The sequence below is a fragment of the Entelurus aequoreus genome, linkage group LG02 (assembly GCF_033978785.1).
Source record: "Entelurus aequoreus isolate RoL-2023_Sb linkage group LG02, RoL_Eaeq_v1.1, whole genome shotgun sequence".
Classification (NCBI taxonomy): domain Eukaryota; kingdom Metazoa; phylum Chordata; class Actinopteri; order Syngnathiformes; family Syngnathidae; genus Entelurus; species Entelurus aequoreus.
The window spans coordinates 71,578,802-71,595,446 of NC_084732.1; the positions used below are offsets into that span (position 1 = coordinate 71,578,802).

Genomic DNA, 16,645 nt, shown 5'->3' on the forward strand with positions numbered 1-16,645 from the left:
ACTTTGTACTAAGAAATGGCTTCGGTCTGGTCACTACACAGCAAAAAGTCAGTGTTCAAAAACAAGAAAAAAAAATACAAAAATGATGGGTATTTTATTTGAACTAAGCAAAATTATCTGCCAATAGAATAAGACAATTTGGCTTGTCAAGACTTTCCAAAAGAAGTAAAATTAGCTAATTTCAATGAACACAAAAATAACACTAATAACAACTGTACTACTATATGAGTACGTATTTTATATTGTTTCATTGAAAATAAAATAGCAAAGTCCATTTGGCTGTCATCTGTTTTAATATGAGACACAAATGTGGCAGTCATGATTTTTTTTTGTTCATGCTTGAAATAAGAAATTATTACTTTAAAAGCATGTTTTACTCAATATAGGTCATCAAATCTCAGCAACAAGCTGTAATATCTTACTGAGATAATTTAGGACCAAAACCCTTAAAACAAGTAAAACACTCTAACATAAAATCTGCTAAGTGAGAATAATTATCTTATCAGACAGAAAATAAGCAAATATCACCCTTATTTGAGATATTTCATCTTACTTAGAGTTCAGTTTTTGCAGTGTATACTAAAAAGGCCTGCTTGGTGGATTGCTGTAGAGATGGTTGTCCTTCTGGAAGGTTCTCCTCTCTCCACAGAGGAATGTTGTAGCTCTGACAGAGTGACCATCGGGTTCTTGGTCACCTCCCTGACTAGACTAAGATGAATGCTGCAATGAACAAAGCTATCCTGGATGAAAACCAACTTTCTCATCCAACCTGAAGGAGCTTGAGAGGTGCTCCAAAGAGAAATGGGCAAAACTGCCCAAAGATAGGTGTGCCAAGCTTGTGGCATCGTATTCAAAAAGACTTGAGGCTGTAATTTTAATTTCTACCAAAGATTCATCAACGAAGTATTAAGCAAAGGCTGTGAATATTTATGTACATGTTATTTTGTATTTTTATTTCTATTTCATTAATAAAAAACACATTTTCACATTGTCTTTATGGGGTCTTGTCTGTAGAATTTTGAGGACAAAAATAAATGTATTACATTTTGGAAAAAGGCATTAACATAGCAAAATGTGGAAAAAGTGAAGCACTTTCCGGATGCACTGTACATGTTATACATATACTGTGCATGTACGTACACATACATACACGTCAGGAAGATATACTACAAAACATTGTTTTCCTATTTAGAACAGAGGTATCCAAAGTGTGTACCTTTCAGCATTAATGGCGCCTTCACAGATGTGTAAGTTACCCATGTCTTGGGCACTAATACACCCCCATACCATCACAGATGCTGGCTTTTCAACTTTGCGCCTATAACAATCCGGATGGTTCTTTTCCTCTTTGGTCCAGAGGACACGACGTCCACAGTTTCCAAAAACAATTTGAAATGTGGACTCGTCAGACCACAGAACACTTTTCCACTTTGTATCATTCTATCTTAGATGAGCTCAGGCCCAGCGAAGCCGACTGCGTTTCTGGGTGTTGTTGATAAACGGTTTTCGCCTTGCATAGGAGAGTTTTAACTTGCACTTACAGATGTAGCGACCAACTGTAGTTACTGACAGTGCGTTTCTGAAGTGTTCCTGAGCCCATGTGGTGATATCCTTTACACACTGATGTTGCTTGTTGATGCAGTACAGCCTGAGGGATCGAAGGTCACGGGCTTAGCTGCTTACGTGCAGTGATTTCTCCAGATTATCTGAACCCTTTGATGATATTACGGACCGTAGATGGTGAAATCCCTAAATTCCTTGCAATAGCTGATTGAGAAAGGTTTTTCTTAAACTGTTCAACAATTTGCTCACGCATTTGTTGACAAAGTGGTGACCCTCGCCCCATCCTTGTTTGTGAATGACTGAGCATTTCATATAATCTACTTTTATACCCAATCATGGCACCCACCTGTTCCCAATTTGCCTGTTCACCTGTGGGATGTTCCAAATAAGTGTTTGATGAGCATTCCTCAACTTTATCAGTATTTATTGCCACCTTTCCCAACTTCTTTGTCACGTGTTGCTGGCATCAAATTCTAAAGTTAATGATTATTTGCAACAAAAAAAAATGTTTATCAGTTTGAACATCAAATATGTTGTCTTTGTAGCATATTCAACTGAATATGGGTTGAAAATGATTTGCAAATCATTGTATTCCGTTTATATTTACATCTAACACAATTTCCCAACTCATATGGAAACGGGGTTTGTAGTTTAGCATATACTCGTACATTAAATTGGGTTTCATCATTTTTAATGTACACCATGTATCAACATGTATCCCATTACATTTTTACATTTTTCAGTATGTGGCGCTCAGTGGAAAAATTGTTGGACACCCCTGATTTAGAACAATGTCGACAACTTCTAAGCACATTTTTAATGCAGCAGGTACCGTTGAAAAGGTACAAATTTATACTTTATATCATCTTTTTGGTAGTATAAAGGTATGCTTCTGGCCTATTAAAGAAAAGCTATGTACTTTTGAGGGAATATTCTTTAATAAAAATGATGTGAAGGTACAGAAATGTCCTTGTCTCAGACCTCTATTTACGGTTACAACCCTATATCGACATTTTTGGCTGTTTTATTTTTGATCGTGTTTTTTAATGATCAAAAAAAAGAACCCGCCAGCACTGTGGTGGACACCTTTGCACTGCAGTGTCAATCAAAGCAGCCTGCGTGTGTTCAGACTGTGCAGGTGTACCTAATGAAGTGACTGACAGCTGACATTGTGATGTCGCTTGGCTTCACAGAGGAGTTGCAGAAGCAACTTGTGGAGCAGATGGAGCTGCGGAAAAAGCTGGAGCGAGAGTTTCAACATTTAAAAGGTAAAAGCAAACACCTCAGTGCATGATAAAAAAAAAATAGAAATAATGAGTACATAACTGTACATGTGGTATTTTTCAGATAATTTTCAGGATCAAATGAAGCGTGAGCTGTCCTACAGAGAAGAAATGGTCCAGCAGCTGCAGTTTGTTAGAGGTCAGTGTCTCTCCATCATGTAAAACACAACTTTCAATCAAAACAGTGCTCTTTCATTGAGCGTCATGGAAACACTATAAACACTTGCATATTTTGAAGTTTTCCGTCCAAAAATATTTGGGTGTTTTTTATTTTAATGCTTTATGCATTTAAATGCCACCACACTGGATTTGAAACAAGATGCGATTGAACTGTAAACTTTTAGCTGTTATTTCAAGCACCAAAGCAGGAAGTGTCCAAAGTACGGTCCATGGATTGTTATTGGACCGCAGCTTGCTTTTTATTGGCACTCTGCAGATTCTAAAAATATGATTAATTCAATAATGAGACATATTCTTATTCATCCCAATTCTAAATGAATGTTTAATTTAATCAAATCAAATAATATTTATAATTATTTATATATATATATATATATATATATATATATATATATATATATATATATATATATATATATATATATATATATATATATATATATATATATATATATATATATATATATATATATATATATGTAGACTACCGTTCAAAAGTTTGGGGTCACATTGAAATGTCTTTATTTTTGAAGGAAAAGCACTGTACTTTTCAATGAAGATAACTTTAAATTAGTCTTCACTTTAAAGAAATACACTCTATACATTGCTAATGTGGTAAATGACTATTCTAGCTGCAAATGTCTGGTTTTTGGTGCAATATCTACATAAGTGTATAGAGGCCCATTTCCAGCAACTATCACTCCAGTGTTCTAATGGTACAATGTGTTTGCTCATCGGCTCAGAAGGCTAATTGATGATTAGAAAACCCTTGTGCAATCATGTTCACACATCTGAAAACAGTTTAGCTCGTTACAGAAGCTACAAAACTGACCTTCCTTTAAACAGATTGAGTTTCTGGAGCATCACATTTGTGGGGTCAATTAAACGCTCAAAATGGCCAGAAAAAGAGAACTTTCATCTGAAACTCGACAGTCTATTCTTGTTCTTAGAAATGAAGGCTATTCTACAAAATTGTTTGGGTGACCCCAAACTTTTGAACGACAGTGTATATATATATATATATATATATATATATATATATATATATATATATATATATATATATATATATATATATATATATATATATATACACTACCGTTCAAAAGTTTGTGGTCACCACAAACTTTTGAACGACAGTGTATGTGTATATATATATATATATATATATATATATATATATATATATATATATATATATATATATATATATATATATATATATATATATATATATATATATATATATATATATATATATATATATACACTACCGTTCAAAAGTTTGTGGTCACCCAAAAAATTTTGTAGAATAGCCTTCATTTCTAAGAACAAGAAACTCAAGAACAAGAAACCCCAAACTTTTGAACGGTAGTGTATATATATATATATATATATATATAGCACAGACCAAAAGTTTGGACACACAGTCTCATTCAATGTGTTTTCTTTATTTTCATGACTATTTATTTTGTAGATTGTCACTGAAGGCTTCAAAACTATGAGGAGTTATGTACTTAACAAAGCAAGGTTAAATAACTGAAAACATGTTTTATATTCTAGTTTCTTCGAAATAGCCACCCTTTGCTCTGATTACTGTTTTGCACACTCTTGGCATTCTCTCGATTAGCTTCAAGAGGAAGTCAACTGAAAGGGTTTTCACTTCACAGGTGTCATAGTTTTGATGCCTTCAGTGAAAATCTACAAGGTAAATAGTCATGAAAATAAAGAAAGCATTGAAATGAGAAGGTGTGTCCAAACTTTTGGCCTGTACTGTATATACACACACATACACATTTGTATGTGTATAATATACACATTTATATGCATATATGTATATGTGTATATATACGTATATGTATATATGCATATATGTATATGTGTATATATATATGTATATATGTGTGTATATAAGTATGTATGTATAAGTATATATATATGTGTGTGTGTATATATATATATATATATTTATATATATATATATATTATATATGTGTATGTGTGTGTGTGTGTGTGTGTGTGTGTGTGTGTGTGTGTGTGTGTGTGTGTGTGTGTGTGTGTGTGTGTGTGTGTGTGTGTGTGTGTGTGTGTGTGTGTGTGTATACATATATATTTTATAAGAATCCATTTTTTTAAATAAGTTATTAGGCCATCTCCATTCACCCAGAAGGAGCTGTTGTAACTTTTGTAATGTGTTTTGAAAAAAGTTTCTATTACTGTACCAAATGATGAACTGCGAGAATCGGTTATAATCGAGATTTGTATTGAATCGAAAATTGATTCTGAATCGAATCATCGCCCCAGGAATCGGAATCGGATCAAATGGCTAGGTGCCCAATGATTTACGGCCCTAAGTTATATTAGATATTACACTGATTTGTGTTATCACTTTGTTTATAATACAGTATATTTGCCTGAATTGAATTGTATTGTCTTTAATGAACAATATGTGTCAAAATGATCCCCTGTGTCCTTCAATTTAATTTAGACGCTCGCTGCAAAAAGTATAAATGTCGAAAAAAATGTCTAATTTCAGGGAATCAAGTGTTTGGATGAAGACGTTTTTCATTATTTGTTATAATTACTTGAGTGCCACTGCACATTTAGATTTTAATCTGATACTTAGTAAATACGGCACCACTTTTGCACATACGGGTACTTCTTACTTAAATGTTTTTAAGATCCAATTTGTGATTTTATATTGTTGATCACAATTATATGTACCAACTAATAAATTGTTTTGCACTGACCCATTGGCAATCCTACTTCTGACACCAAACTGATTTTGTGAACAAATGACCAATTTAACAGACTAGAACAATATCAAAAAAGTAATAAAAAGTTCAACTTACTCAATAAAAACTGTTTTTCTGACACAAAAGTTATTTGGGAACAATTTACCAATTCAAAAGCGTGGAACAATATCACAAACTAATACAAATGTTCCATTTACTCAGAAATGATCCCACTTCTGACACCAAATTGATTTGTGAACATTTTACAAATTTAACAGAATTAGTAGAACAATGTCAAATGGAAATGCTCTACTGACTCATTAACAATCCCAATTCTGACACCAAATTGTTGTTGGAAATTTAAGGGATTTCTGAACATTTTACCAACTCAAGACAGTGGAACAATAGTAACAACGTAATACAAATGTTCCACTGACTCAATAACAATCCTACTTCTGACATCAAATCGATTTGTGAACTTATTTAAGAAAGTGGCACTGTATCAACAAACTAATAACAGTATTCCACTGACTCAATAACAATGCCCCTCCTGGCAAAAAAAATATGGAAAATTTGAAGGATTTTTGAACATTGGAACGATATCAACAAACTAATATAAAATGTTCCACTTATTCAATAATAATCCCACTTCTGACACCAAAAGGTTTTTGAGAATTTAAGGGATTTGTGAACAATTGATCAATTAAAGACAGTGAAACAATGTCAACAAACTAATAAAAATGTTCTACTGACTCAATAACAATCCAAATTCTGATACCAAGAATTGTATTTTTAAAAAAAACAAAAAAAACCTAAAAAACATCAATCTTATCATGCTGGTAACGATCTGATTGTCATGTCTGTTCATGTTTTTGTTTTGGCCATGTGTTTGTTTTATGGACTCTTTTTAGTTCCTGGTTGCACTTCCTTGTTTGGTTTGGTTTCCATGGTCACCCATTAGTTTTCGCCTGTCTTGTCACGCACCTGTTTCACGTTTCGAGTCACGCACCTGTTTTCACTGATCACTTCACTATTTAAATCTGTCTGTTTCTGTTGTTCGTCCTGGCGTCCTCACACATTCACACTCTGATGATCCATGCTGCTCTTTTTCATGTTTTTCTCATGCCAAGTAAGTTTTGTTTATTAAGACCACAGTTAGTGTTGTTGTTTCTTTGTTCATAGTTTTTGTGCCCACATGCATGTCTTTTGTTTCTTAGTCAAGTTTGTATTTCCGCCTTTGTGCGCGTCATTTGTTTGCTTCCTTTTTTTGTAGTTTATTAGTGTTAAAAAATAAATCATGTATTTAAATTCACGCCTTGCCCGCGCCAATTTTCCTTTGCCTTCTGGAAAAACACAACCCGAGAACCTAGTCTTGACAGTAGGACGCCAGCAGAAGAGTTTCTCCGCAAGAAAATTGGACAATTTTGACGAGGCAGCGTGGGAGGTCCTCCGCGCGATGGAGGAAGAGACGCTGCGTTATTCCTCCGGGAAGCGCAGAGACCTGATGTGGGGGCCAGATGGAAATCTGGTGCCATTGAGCTCCAGTTGGTCCGAGGACGGCGCTGCGTCACCGCAGTCCCGGAAGCGCCGCTCCAGACCAAGGACATCAGGGAAGGCGAGCGGACAGCATGCGGCGCGGACAGCATGCGGCGCGGACAGCATGCGGCGCGGACAGCATGCGGCGCGGACAGCATGCGGCGCTGCCGCAGGCTCCTCCCACTCCGGGCGGAAGCAGGTTGCTGCCAGCTCCGCAGCTCCAAAATGACATCACAGACCAGGATTTTTTTTTTCTGAACTCTTTTTCTTTTGATCACCCGCCCCCAGCAAAAGACTCTAAGTCCAAGATAGAGCATTATCAGGACATGTTTTTACAAATTAGAGCATATCAGTCACAGTCACCCAGTTTTCATGCCCCGCCCCCCAGAACTCAAGCCACGCCCAAGTCACACAATTTTTTTTTCCACCCACTCAATCCCAGGAAGAAAGACTTTTTGGACAGTTTGGAGGGGAAGATTCTGCCCCCCTCCTGACCTCCCTCCACCCACCCCAAAAGACGGTTCCAGACCGCAGGTAGCGCGTCTGGGATCCGCTCCTTGAGGGGGGGGGCTAGGGCTGGGGACTGTTCAGGTGGGGTCGTTCTTCGGTCTGCCAAGCCACAGCCTCCAGCTCGGCCACCACCACCTGAATTTCGTCACGCCAAGCCACAGCCACCAGCACGGCCGCCACCACCAGTCTTTCGACCGGCCAAGCCACAGCCTCCAGCTAGGCCACCTCCACCTGCACCACGCCAAGCTCCACCACGCCAAGCTCCACGCCAAGCGCCACCAATCGCAGCTCCACGCCAAGCACCACCAGTCGCAGCTCCACGGCAAGCGCCACCAGTCGCAGCTCCACGCCAAGCGCCACCAGTCGCAACTCCACGCCAAGTGCCACCCGTGGTAGCTCCACGCCAAGTTCCGCTACCTGCTCCACGACGCCAAGTGCCGCCAGTCGCAGCTTCACGACGCCAGGTGCCGCCAGTCGCAGCTTCACGACGCCAGGTGCCGCCAGTAGCAGCTTCACGACGCCAGGTGCCGCCAGTCGCAGCTTCACGACGCCAGTTGCCGCCAGTCGCAGCTTCACGACGCCAAGTGCCGCCAGTCGCAGCTTCACGACGCCAAGTGTTGCCAGTCGCAGCTCCACGACGCCAAGTGCCGCCAGTCGCAGCTCCACGACGCCAAGTGCCGCCAGTCGCAGCTCCACGACGCGACCCCTCAAGCCAAGACCAAGATCCTCCAAGTCCAAGCCAAGACCAAGATCCCCCAAGTCCAAGCCAAGACCAAGATCCCCCAAGTCCAAGCCAAGACCAAGATCCCCCAATTCCAAGCCAAGACCAAGATTCCACCAAGTCCAAGCCAAGACCCCCCACGCCAAGACCAAGTCCAAGACCAACCATGCCAAGACCATGTCCAAGTCCAAGACCACCCTCGCCAAGACCAGGACCAAGACCCTCGCCAAGACCCTCGCCAAGGCCAAGACCCTCCAAGCAGCCAAGACCCTCCAAGCGGCCAAGACCAAGCTTCGCCGCCCGAAGTGCCACGCCAAGCTTCGCCGCCTGCTTCGTCTGCTGCACCCGCACCTGCGTCATTTGCGGCTTCCTCTTCGTCGGCCACGCATGTGGCCCTTCCCGGGTCGCCCACCTCGCCTGTGGCGGCGGCGTTCCACTCGCCGCCGCCACATGACTATGCCTCGGTGAATTCGGGGCCACTTGGCCTGGCGACCCACCGCCATGTCCCCCTCCCGCCCTCGCATGACTCTTGATCCTGTTTTGTGTTTTGTTTTTTGGACATCTGGGATCTGTCCGTAAGGGGGGGGGGTGTTCTGTCATGTCTGTTCATGTTTTTGTTTTGGCCATGTGTTTGTTTTTTGGACTCTTTTTAGTTCCTGGTTGCACTTCCTTGTTTGGTTTGGTTTCCATGGTCACCCATTAGTTTTCACCTGTCTTGTCACGCACCTGTTTCACGTTTCGAGTCACGCACCTGTTTTCACTGATCACGTCACTATTTAAATCTTTCTGTTTCTGTTGTTCGTCCTGGCGTCCTCACACATTCACACTCTGATGATCCATGCTGCTCTTTTTCATGTTTTTCTCATGCCAAGTAAGTTTTGTTTATTAAGACCACAGTTAGTGTTGTTGTTTCTTTGTTCATAGTTTTTGTGCCCACGTGCATGTCTTTTGTTTCTTAGTCAAGTTTGTATTTCCGCCTTTGTGCGCGTCATTTGTTTGCTTCCTTTTTTTTGTAGTTTATTAGTGTTAAAAAATAAATCATGTATTTAAATTCATGCCTTGCCCGCGCCAATTTTCCTTTGCCTTCTGGAGAAACACAACCCGAGAACGTAGTCTTGACACTGATACTAATAAACTTTAGGTATTACTAATATAGATGATTGGATGAATGCGCCAACCCCTTACTGATACTACCGTACACATAAAATGTCTAATTCATACGCTGTAAATGTCAGCTCTCAAATTGAAGGTGCAGTCTTCACCTGATTCACATCTTTTTAAAATTATTAATTTATTGCACAGAATTTTCAAAAGTTCAACAGTTTCATGATAGTAACAAAATAACAATACAATGAAATAATACAATACATAATGAAATGAAAAACAATATATATTTTTATTAGAATATTACATTGTATTATTATTATTTTACTTTAATCAAATCTTAATTGTTTCATTTCAAATTATGAGCATTTTTTTCTTAAAAATTAAAAATATATACATACAATATGTGTGTATGTATATTATATATATATATATATATATATATATATATATATATATATATATATATATATATATATATATATATATATATATATATATATATATATATATATATATATATATATATATATATATACACACATATATACAGTACTGTATATATATGTATGTAATACGTACGTAAGTATGTATGTACATACAGGTACATACATTCATATATGTGTGTGTATATATATATATATATATATATATATATATATATATATATATATATATATATATATATACATACACATACATACATACATATATATATATTAGAGGTGTAACGATTGATTGATACATCGATGTATATTCTTAAATTTTAAGTATTGATCTGTGGTCAGCAAGTTTGCCTTCCAAAAGATCGTTTTAAAATGGAAATGAGGAATTTTATCAATACTAGAAAAAGGAAAACAGTGGATTTAAGAACGGCAGACTTTAGATGAAGTTTAGCACTTTTATTTTCCTGTCGGTGGCGTCATCAAAACAAAAATGGTGGATAACTACGGTGGTCGAGAAAGGTCATCAGAAAAGCAAACACCACAAGACAATATCTGTGAAAAGTGTGTGTGTGTGTGTGTGTGTGTCTTTAAGAGGTGGTGCTGGTGTGTGACAGAGAGTTTGGGTTTCTGTGTGCCGAGCAGCAGCCACTTTTAAATAAAGCGTGTATTTCCAACTGTGTCTCACCTTCTCCACTGCACAGCATTACAATATCATAACTTTCAGCTACAACACGATTGCAAAAGCCACAACAAATGCAAACGGCACAACACAGTGATAAAGCCACAACATAACTTTAAGGCACAGATAGAGTGAGTGATAGATAGTTGGGGCCACACACTGATTTACAAAACATAAGGAGAAGTCATTTGATGAGAAAGAAAAAATGGAAGAGATGGATGAAGGAGGCTATGGAAATAAGGAAGCGAGGGGGCATACACACTTCCGCTCACCTGGGACGCCGTCCTTCATTGGCGACGCCAGGGCAGGGAACTTTATTCATCAGGTAAATCTACTGTTAAATACTGGTTACTGTACTTTTATTGAAATTTGCTTGAATGTTGAAATTTAGAGTAGAAAAGGTTACAACCTAAAGTGTTGGTTGCACTTTATTCAAATAAGATGAGAATGTCCTGGACATTATTTGTTGTTTACTTGCTTCTTTGAATCCATCATTTATTTATACACATTTCCCTTACAAGAAATACCAGGACTAGAGAAAACCTCACCTGCAGTGTCCACTATTCATTTTACACTCATTATGTTGATAAAAAGAAGAGATCGGGCCTAAATCGTATTGTCAACCACAAATATTGAATTGTTGTTAAATGAATTGTTACTCCCCAAATATACATACACATGTACTGTATGTACATAGATATATGTAGATATGTAAATGTATATATATATACATATATGTATATATGTATATATGTGTCTAAAAAAGAGATTGTTCCTAAATCGTATCGTCAACCACAAAAATCGAACCCCCAAATATACACATATATGTATATATATATATATATATATATATATATATATATATATATATTAGGGGTGTGGGAAAAAATGTATTCGAATTCGAATCGCGATTCTCACGTTGTGCGATTCAAAATCGATTCTCATTTTTAAAAAAAAATTTTTTTATTTTTTTAAATTATTATTTAAATACATATATATATTTTTTTGATTTGTTTTAATTTTTTTAAGTAATCAATCCATCAAAACAAATACACAGCAATACCATAACAATGCAATCCAATTCCAAAACCAAACCCGACCCAGCAACATTTAGAACTGCAATAAACAGAGCAATTGAGAGGAGACACAAACACGACACAGAACAATCCAAAAGTAGTGAAACAAAAATTAATATTATCAACAACAGTATCAATATTAGTTACAATTTCAACATAGCAGTGATTAAAAATCCCTCATTGACATTATCATTAGACATTTATTAAAAAAAAAAAAAAGTACAATAGTGTCACAGTGGCTTACACTTGCATCACATCTCATAAGCTTGACAACACACTGTGTCCAATATTTTCACAAAGATAAAATAAGTCATATTTTTGGTTCATTTAATAGTTAAAACAAATTTACATTATTGCAATCAGTTGATAAAACATTGTCCTTTACAATTATAAAAGCTTTTTACAAAAAACTACTACTCTGCTTGCATGACAGCAGACTGGGGTAGATCCTGCTGAAATCCTATGTATTGAATAAATAGAGAATCCTTTTGAATCGGGAAAAAAATAATTTTTGAATCGAGAATCGTGTTGAATTGAAAATAAATCGATTTTGAATCGAATCGTGACCCTAATAATCGATATTGAATTGAATCTTGGGACACCCAAAGATTCACAGCCCTAATATATATATATATATATGGATATATATATGAATATGTATGTATATATGTAGGTATATATGTTTATGTATGTATACGTGTGTGTATGTGTACTGTATATATGTATTTATATACGTGTGTATATGTACAAAAAAGTGTGTGTATGTATATATGTGTGTGTATGTATATACATATGCATAAATGTGTATGTATATGTGTGTATTTTTGCGTGTGTATATATACACTACCGTTCAAAAGTTTGGGGTCACATTGAAATGTCCTTATTTTTGAAGGAAAAGCACTGTACTTTTCAATGAAGATAACTTTAAACTAGTCTTAACTTTAAAGAAATACACTCTATACATTGCTAATGTGGTAAATGACTATTCTAGCTGCAAATGTCTGGTTTTTGGTGCAATATCTACATAGGTGTATAGAGGCCTTTTTCCAGCAACTATCACTCCAGTGTTCTAATGGTACAATGTGTTTGCTCATTGGCTCAGAAGGCTAATTGATGATTAGAAAACCCTTGTGCAATCATGTTCACACATCTGAAAACAGTTTAGCTCGTTACAGAAGCTACAAAACTGACCTTCCTTTGAGCAGATTGAGTTTCTGGAGCATCACATTTGTGGGGTCAATTAAACGCTCAAAATGGCCAGAAAAAGAGAACTTTCATCTGAAACTCGACAGTCTATTCTTGTTCTTAGAAATGAAGGCTATTCCACAAAATTGTTTGGGTGACCCCAAACTTTTGAACGGTAGTGTACATATATGTATATATATATATTTATGTGTGTATATTTGTATGTAAATATATGTTATATATAATATATATACTTATACATATATATAAAATATATGTGTGTATATATACACATCATATATTATATATAAAATGTGTATATATATATATATATATATATATATATATATATATATATATATATATATATATATATATATATATATATATATATATATATATATATATTTCAATTTTTTTTTAAAGAAAAGAAACTTGAACCATGTTTAGTTTGCAGAGATTATTTTCTCCTAAATTGTGCTGTGGAAAAGTAGACTAGAGAGTCCATTATGTGTGGCTGTATCACTTACACGCAGCAGACAGCAAATAAAGGATTGGTTTCGTGTTACGTTGTTTAAATACAAGGTTCAAGTACACACGGGGGTCAGTGTAAATATCACTCGCTTCCCCCTTTCTTCCTTTTCCTTCATTCATTCAATCATCGTGTGGAAAAGGCTCGCCATGCAGTACAACATAAGTGCTACTAGAGACATCATCATAGTAATATTCAAGTGGGTTTAGCGAAGAGTGGAAATGTTCTGACTGATGGATTGGTTCCTCCCTAGAAGCTCACGACGCCCTTCACCATTTCTCCTGCAAGATGTTGACCCCTCGCCAGTGTAGTGGAGCCTGCACCACCTTTAAACCCCCGCTGCTGCCTCCTTAAAGTGCAACACACACACACACACACACACACACACGCACACGCACACACTTTCACCAGGAGTGTCCAAACTTTTTGTTGGCCGCATATTGAAAAAATGACAGGATAATCCATTTTGTACATTAATGATGCTGAAACCAATCTACTGTAGGCCAATATTTGTAAAACTATCTGAACTTACTTTGTCTTTTAGGTGGCACTTCATACATCTCATTAATAATGAAGTCATTCGAGGTTTCAGAATGTGGGCCAATAAAAGAAAATGGACCCTGTTCTGAGTAGCTTTGATGGCGCCCAAACAGCAACACGTGCAGCTCGCCACAATATGAATCATTTTCCCCCCTCGATCTTTGGGCGCCCTATAACAACACATTGGTGCATTATGTAATAATGTCATGCATTTTCACCTCATTGTGTACATAATAACGCTGCATTTGGAATTAATCTAGCGCATTTTGTAATCAAATGATTGAATAACTTAAGTATTGCAAAAGTTATTACAAAATGTGGGTGCTGCTCTTTTTTAATGTGATAAACCATTGAAATTGATGCCTTAATCAGAAAAAAAACTATCGCTACACCACAAAACATTTACTCTTTATTCAAATTCATCTTAAGAATCCAGTAGGAAATACATCCATCCAATGTAACTTTATTGATTATGAAGGATAATGGATTATAAATGACATTAATGATCTATTACTGACATGAAAATGTTGGAAGACATACGCTCATGTTATGATAACACCATATTATACATGATACTAAGAATAAAAAATACAATTATGAAACAGAAAAAAATACATTTATTCTACCAATGACCAATTGCATGTTTTTTTTCTTCTTTTTTTTTTAATGATGAACATATAAATATTGATGCGCTGTGTTGCTGTGAAAGATTTTCTGAATAAGGCATTCATTCCCATGGTTTTATAAATAAAGCACACAATTGTTATAAAAAAAAGTGCAGCTCCCGCATTTTGTAATATTTTTTCTCAAGGTTTTCTGTACCAAGTTATTACAAAATCACCCAATTACATAACGTGGTGACATTTTTTTTTTTTTTTTTTACATTATTACTCACGCAGCCAAAGGATTTTCTGTTTAATCCGATTAATCACAGTTTTGAATTTGGATTAATCATGATTAATCACATATTTTCTTTACTGGCATCATTTTAAATGAACTTCAAAAAGACCCCGATATTTGGACACAAAGAACATTTTATTGTCAATGTCATACACAAAACATTTTTAATAATTTTCATATTTATTTGCTCATAACAGTGTTTATCTAAAGTCCCGTCTAGGTTTATTTTGAAGCGAAATTTGCCAGAAGGAACACCAGTCGGTCTCCTCACTACTCCATTTTTGCACGGACGTATGCGTCCACCTGATCACTGACCGCATCACAACACACTTTTCAGGTAACCATCCGCGGTTAAGATAAACGAGCATGTGCGGTTACGATAAATTACGTGATAATCTGCAAATATACACGATTAACGCGATATTTTTTGGTTAATAATCGCCTGAGTTAACTCTTTATTTTCTATTACATAATGCACCATTATTACATCATGCGTTGGCCCTTCTAGAAACTGCCCATGTGCCCCATGGCCATAAGTTGGACACCCCTGGTGTAGAAGGTGATCGTAATACTTGAGTACACTCACAAACAAATGTTTTTATTACTTTAAGTTATGAATCAGATGTCATGAGAAAAGCTCTTACCAAGAAGTCACCTGCTATTTAACTATTCTGAAAAGAAAAAGGGGTTAAAAAAAAAAAAATCCCTATATACAATATATTCATGTGACAATGTGCAATGGCATGTATGTTTATTATTATTATTATTATTATCATAAGTTGTCATTATTTAGCTTTTGTTATTTTCTTAATTTATCTTTCAGATGATTTGTACCACCGTTCTGTGTTGTAAAGCACTTTAAAAAAAAGAAGAAGGGAAAAAAAAGGGCAACATTTCTGCTTTCGTCGTCCTAATAAATACCAAATGTTTGTGGAAAAGAAGGCTGTTCATGTTTTAAAAGCACTTACTTCAGCCGTCATGTATGTTTGAGGTCATGCAATAAAAGATTTTCTCTCACATTTGGTCCACTTATCTTTACATGTGAGGTAACCTTATAAAAACCTATATATTCAAATATGTCAAGGTCTTTGTTGAGGTGGTGAATGGACTGAGTGTGACATCTACTGGCGCCTCATATTTCCTTGTATTGTATTTGAGCTGCACATGATGGGACTGATCATGTTTGACATGGTGTCAGGGGAGCAGGCTGATCTAATAGGGAGATCTAATTCTTCTGATGGGAGTGCTAATAGATATTGATCGCACGCCTCATGCGTCCATTGTGAAAACACACAATGAATGTTCATTTTAAAGCCTCCTCTTTGAACGCTTTCCTGAAGGCAAGAGCAGCTGCATTGAAAAATAAATACATTGTAAATTCACAAGAATTGCATTGCTTTTAGAACAACATATTACGGTAATTTACTGTGAAATATCTGCACAGCAATTTGTTGAGATATTGTGATTACCAGAGGTGCTCCAAAAAAATCGACCCACATCCAAAGCGCCATTTTTATTTATTCCTATTCTAAATAGATATATCATTTTCGATATTCAATTACAAACAAATAAATATATGTATGTATGTATATGTGTATATATATTTATGTATAAAAATGTATGTGTATATACAGTACAGGCCAAAAGTTTGGACA

The 16,645-nt window shown here is 36.2% G+C and overlaps 1 protein-coding gene across 5 annotated transcripts in view; it reads left to right on the forward strand.

Moving 5' to 3' along the window:
• LOC133638811 (SKI family transcriptional corepressor 1 homolog-B-like) overlaps positions 1-16,099 on the forward strand; it is a 33,374-nt gene extending 17,275 nt beyond the window's left edge. For 4 of the 5 annotated variants that reach the window (XM_062031810.1, XM_062031803.1, XM_062031789.1 and 1 more), the window contains 3 exons: positions 2,757-2,831; positions 2,911-2,985; positions 13,804-16,099. In XM_062031810.1, coding sequence (XP_061887794.1) covers positions 2,757-2,831; positions 2,911-2,985; positions 13,804-13,904 — 251 coding nt within the window. In that variant the 3' untranslated portion in view covers positions 13,905-16,099. The remainder of the gene's footprint in view (positions 1-2,756; positions 2,832-2,910; positions 2,986-13,803) is intronic. The other variant, XM_062031795.1, reaches the window with a different exon arrangement.
• The last annotated feature ends 546 nt before the right edge of the window (positions 16,100-16,645 follow it).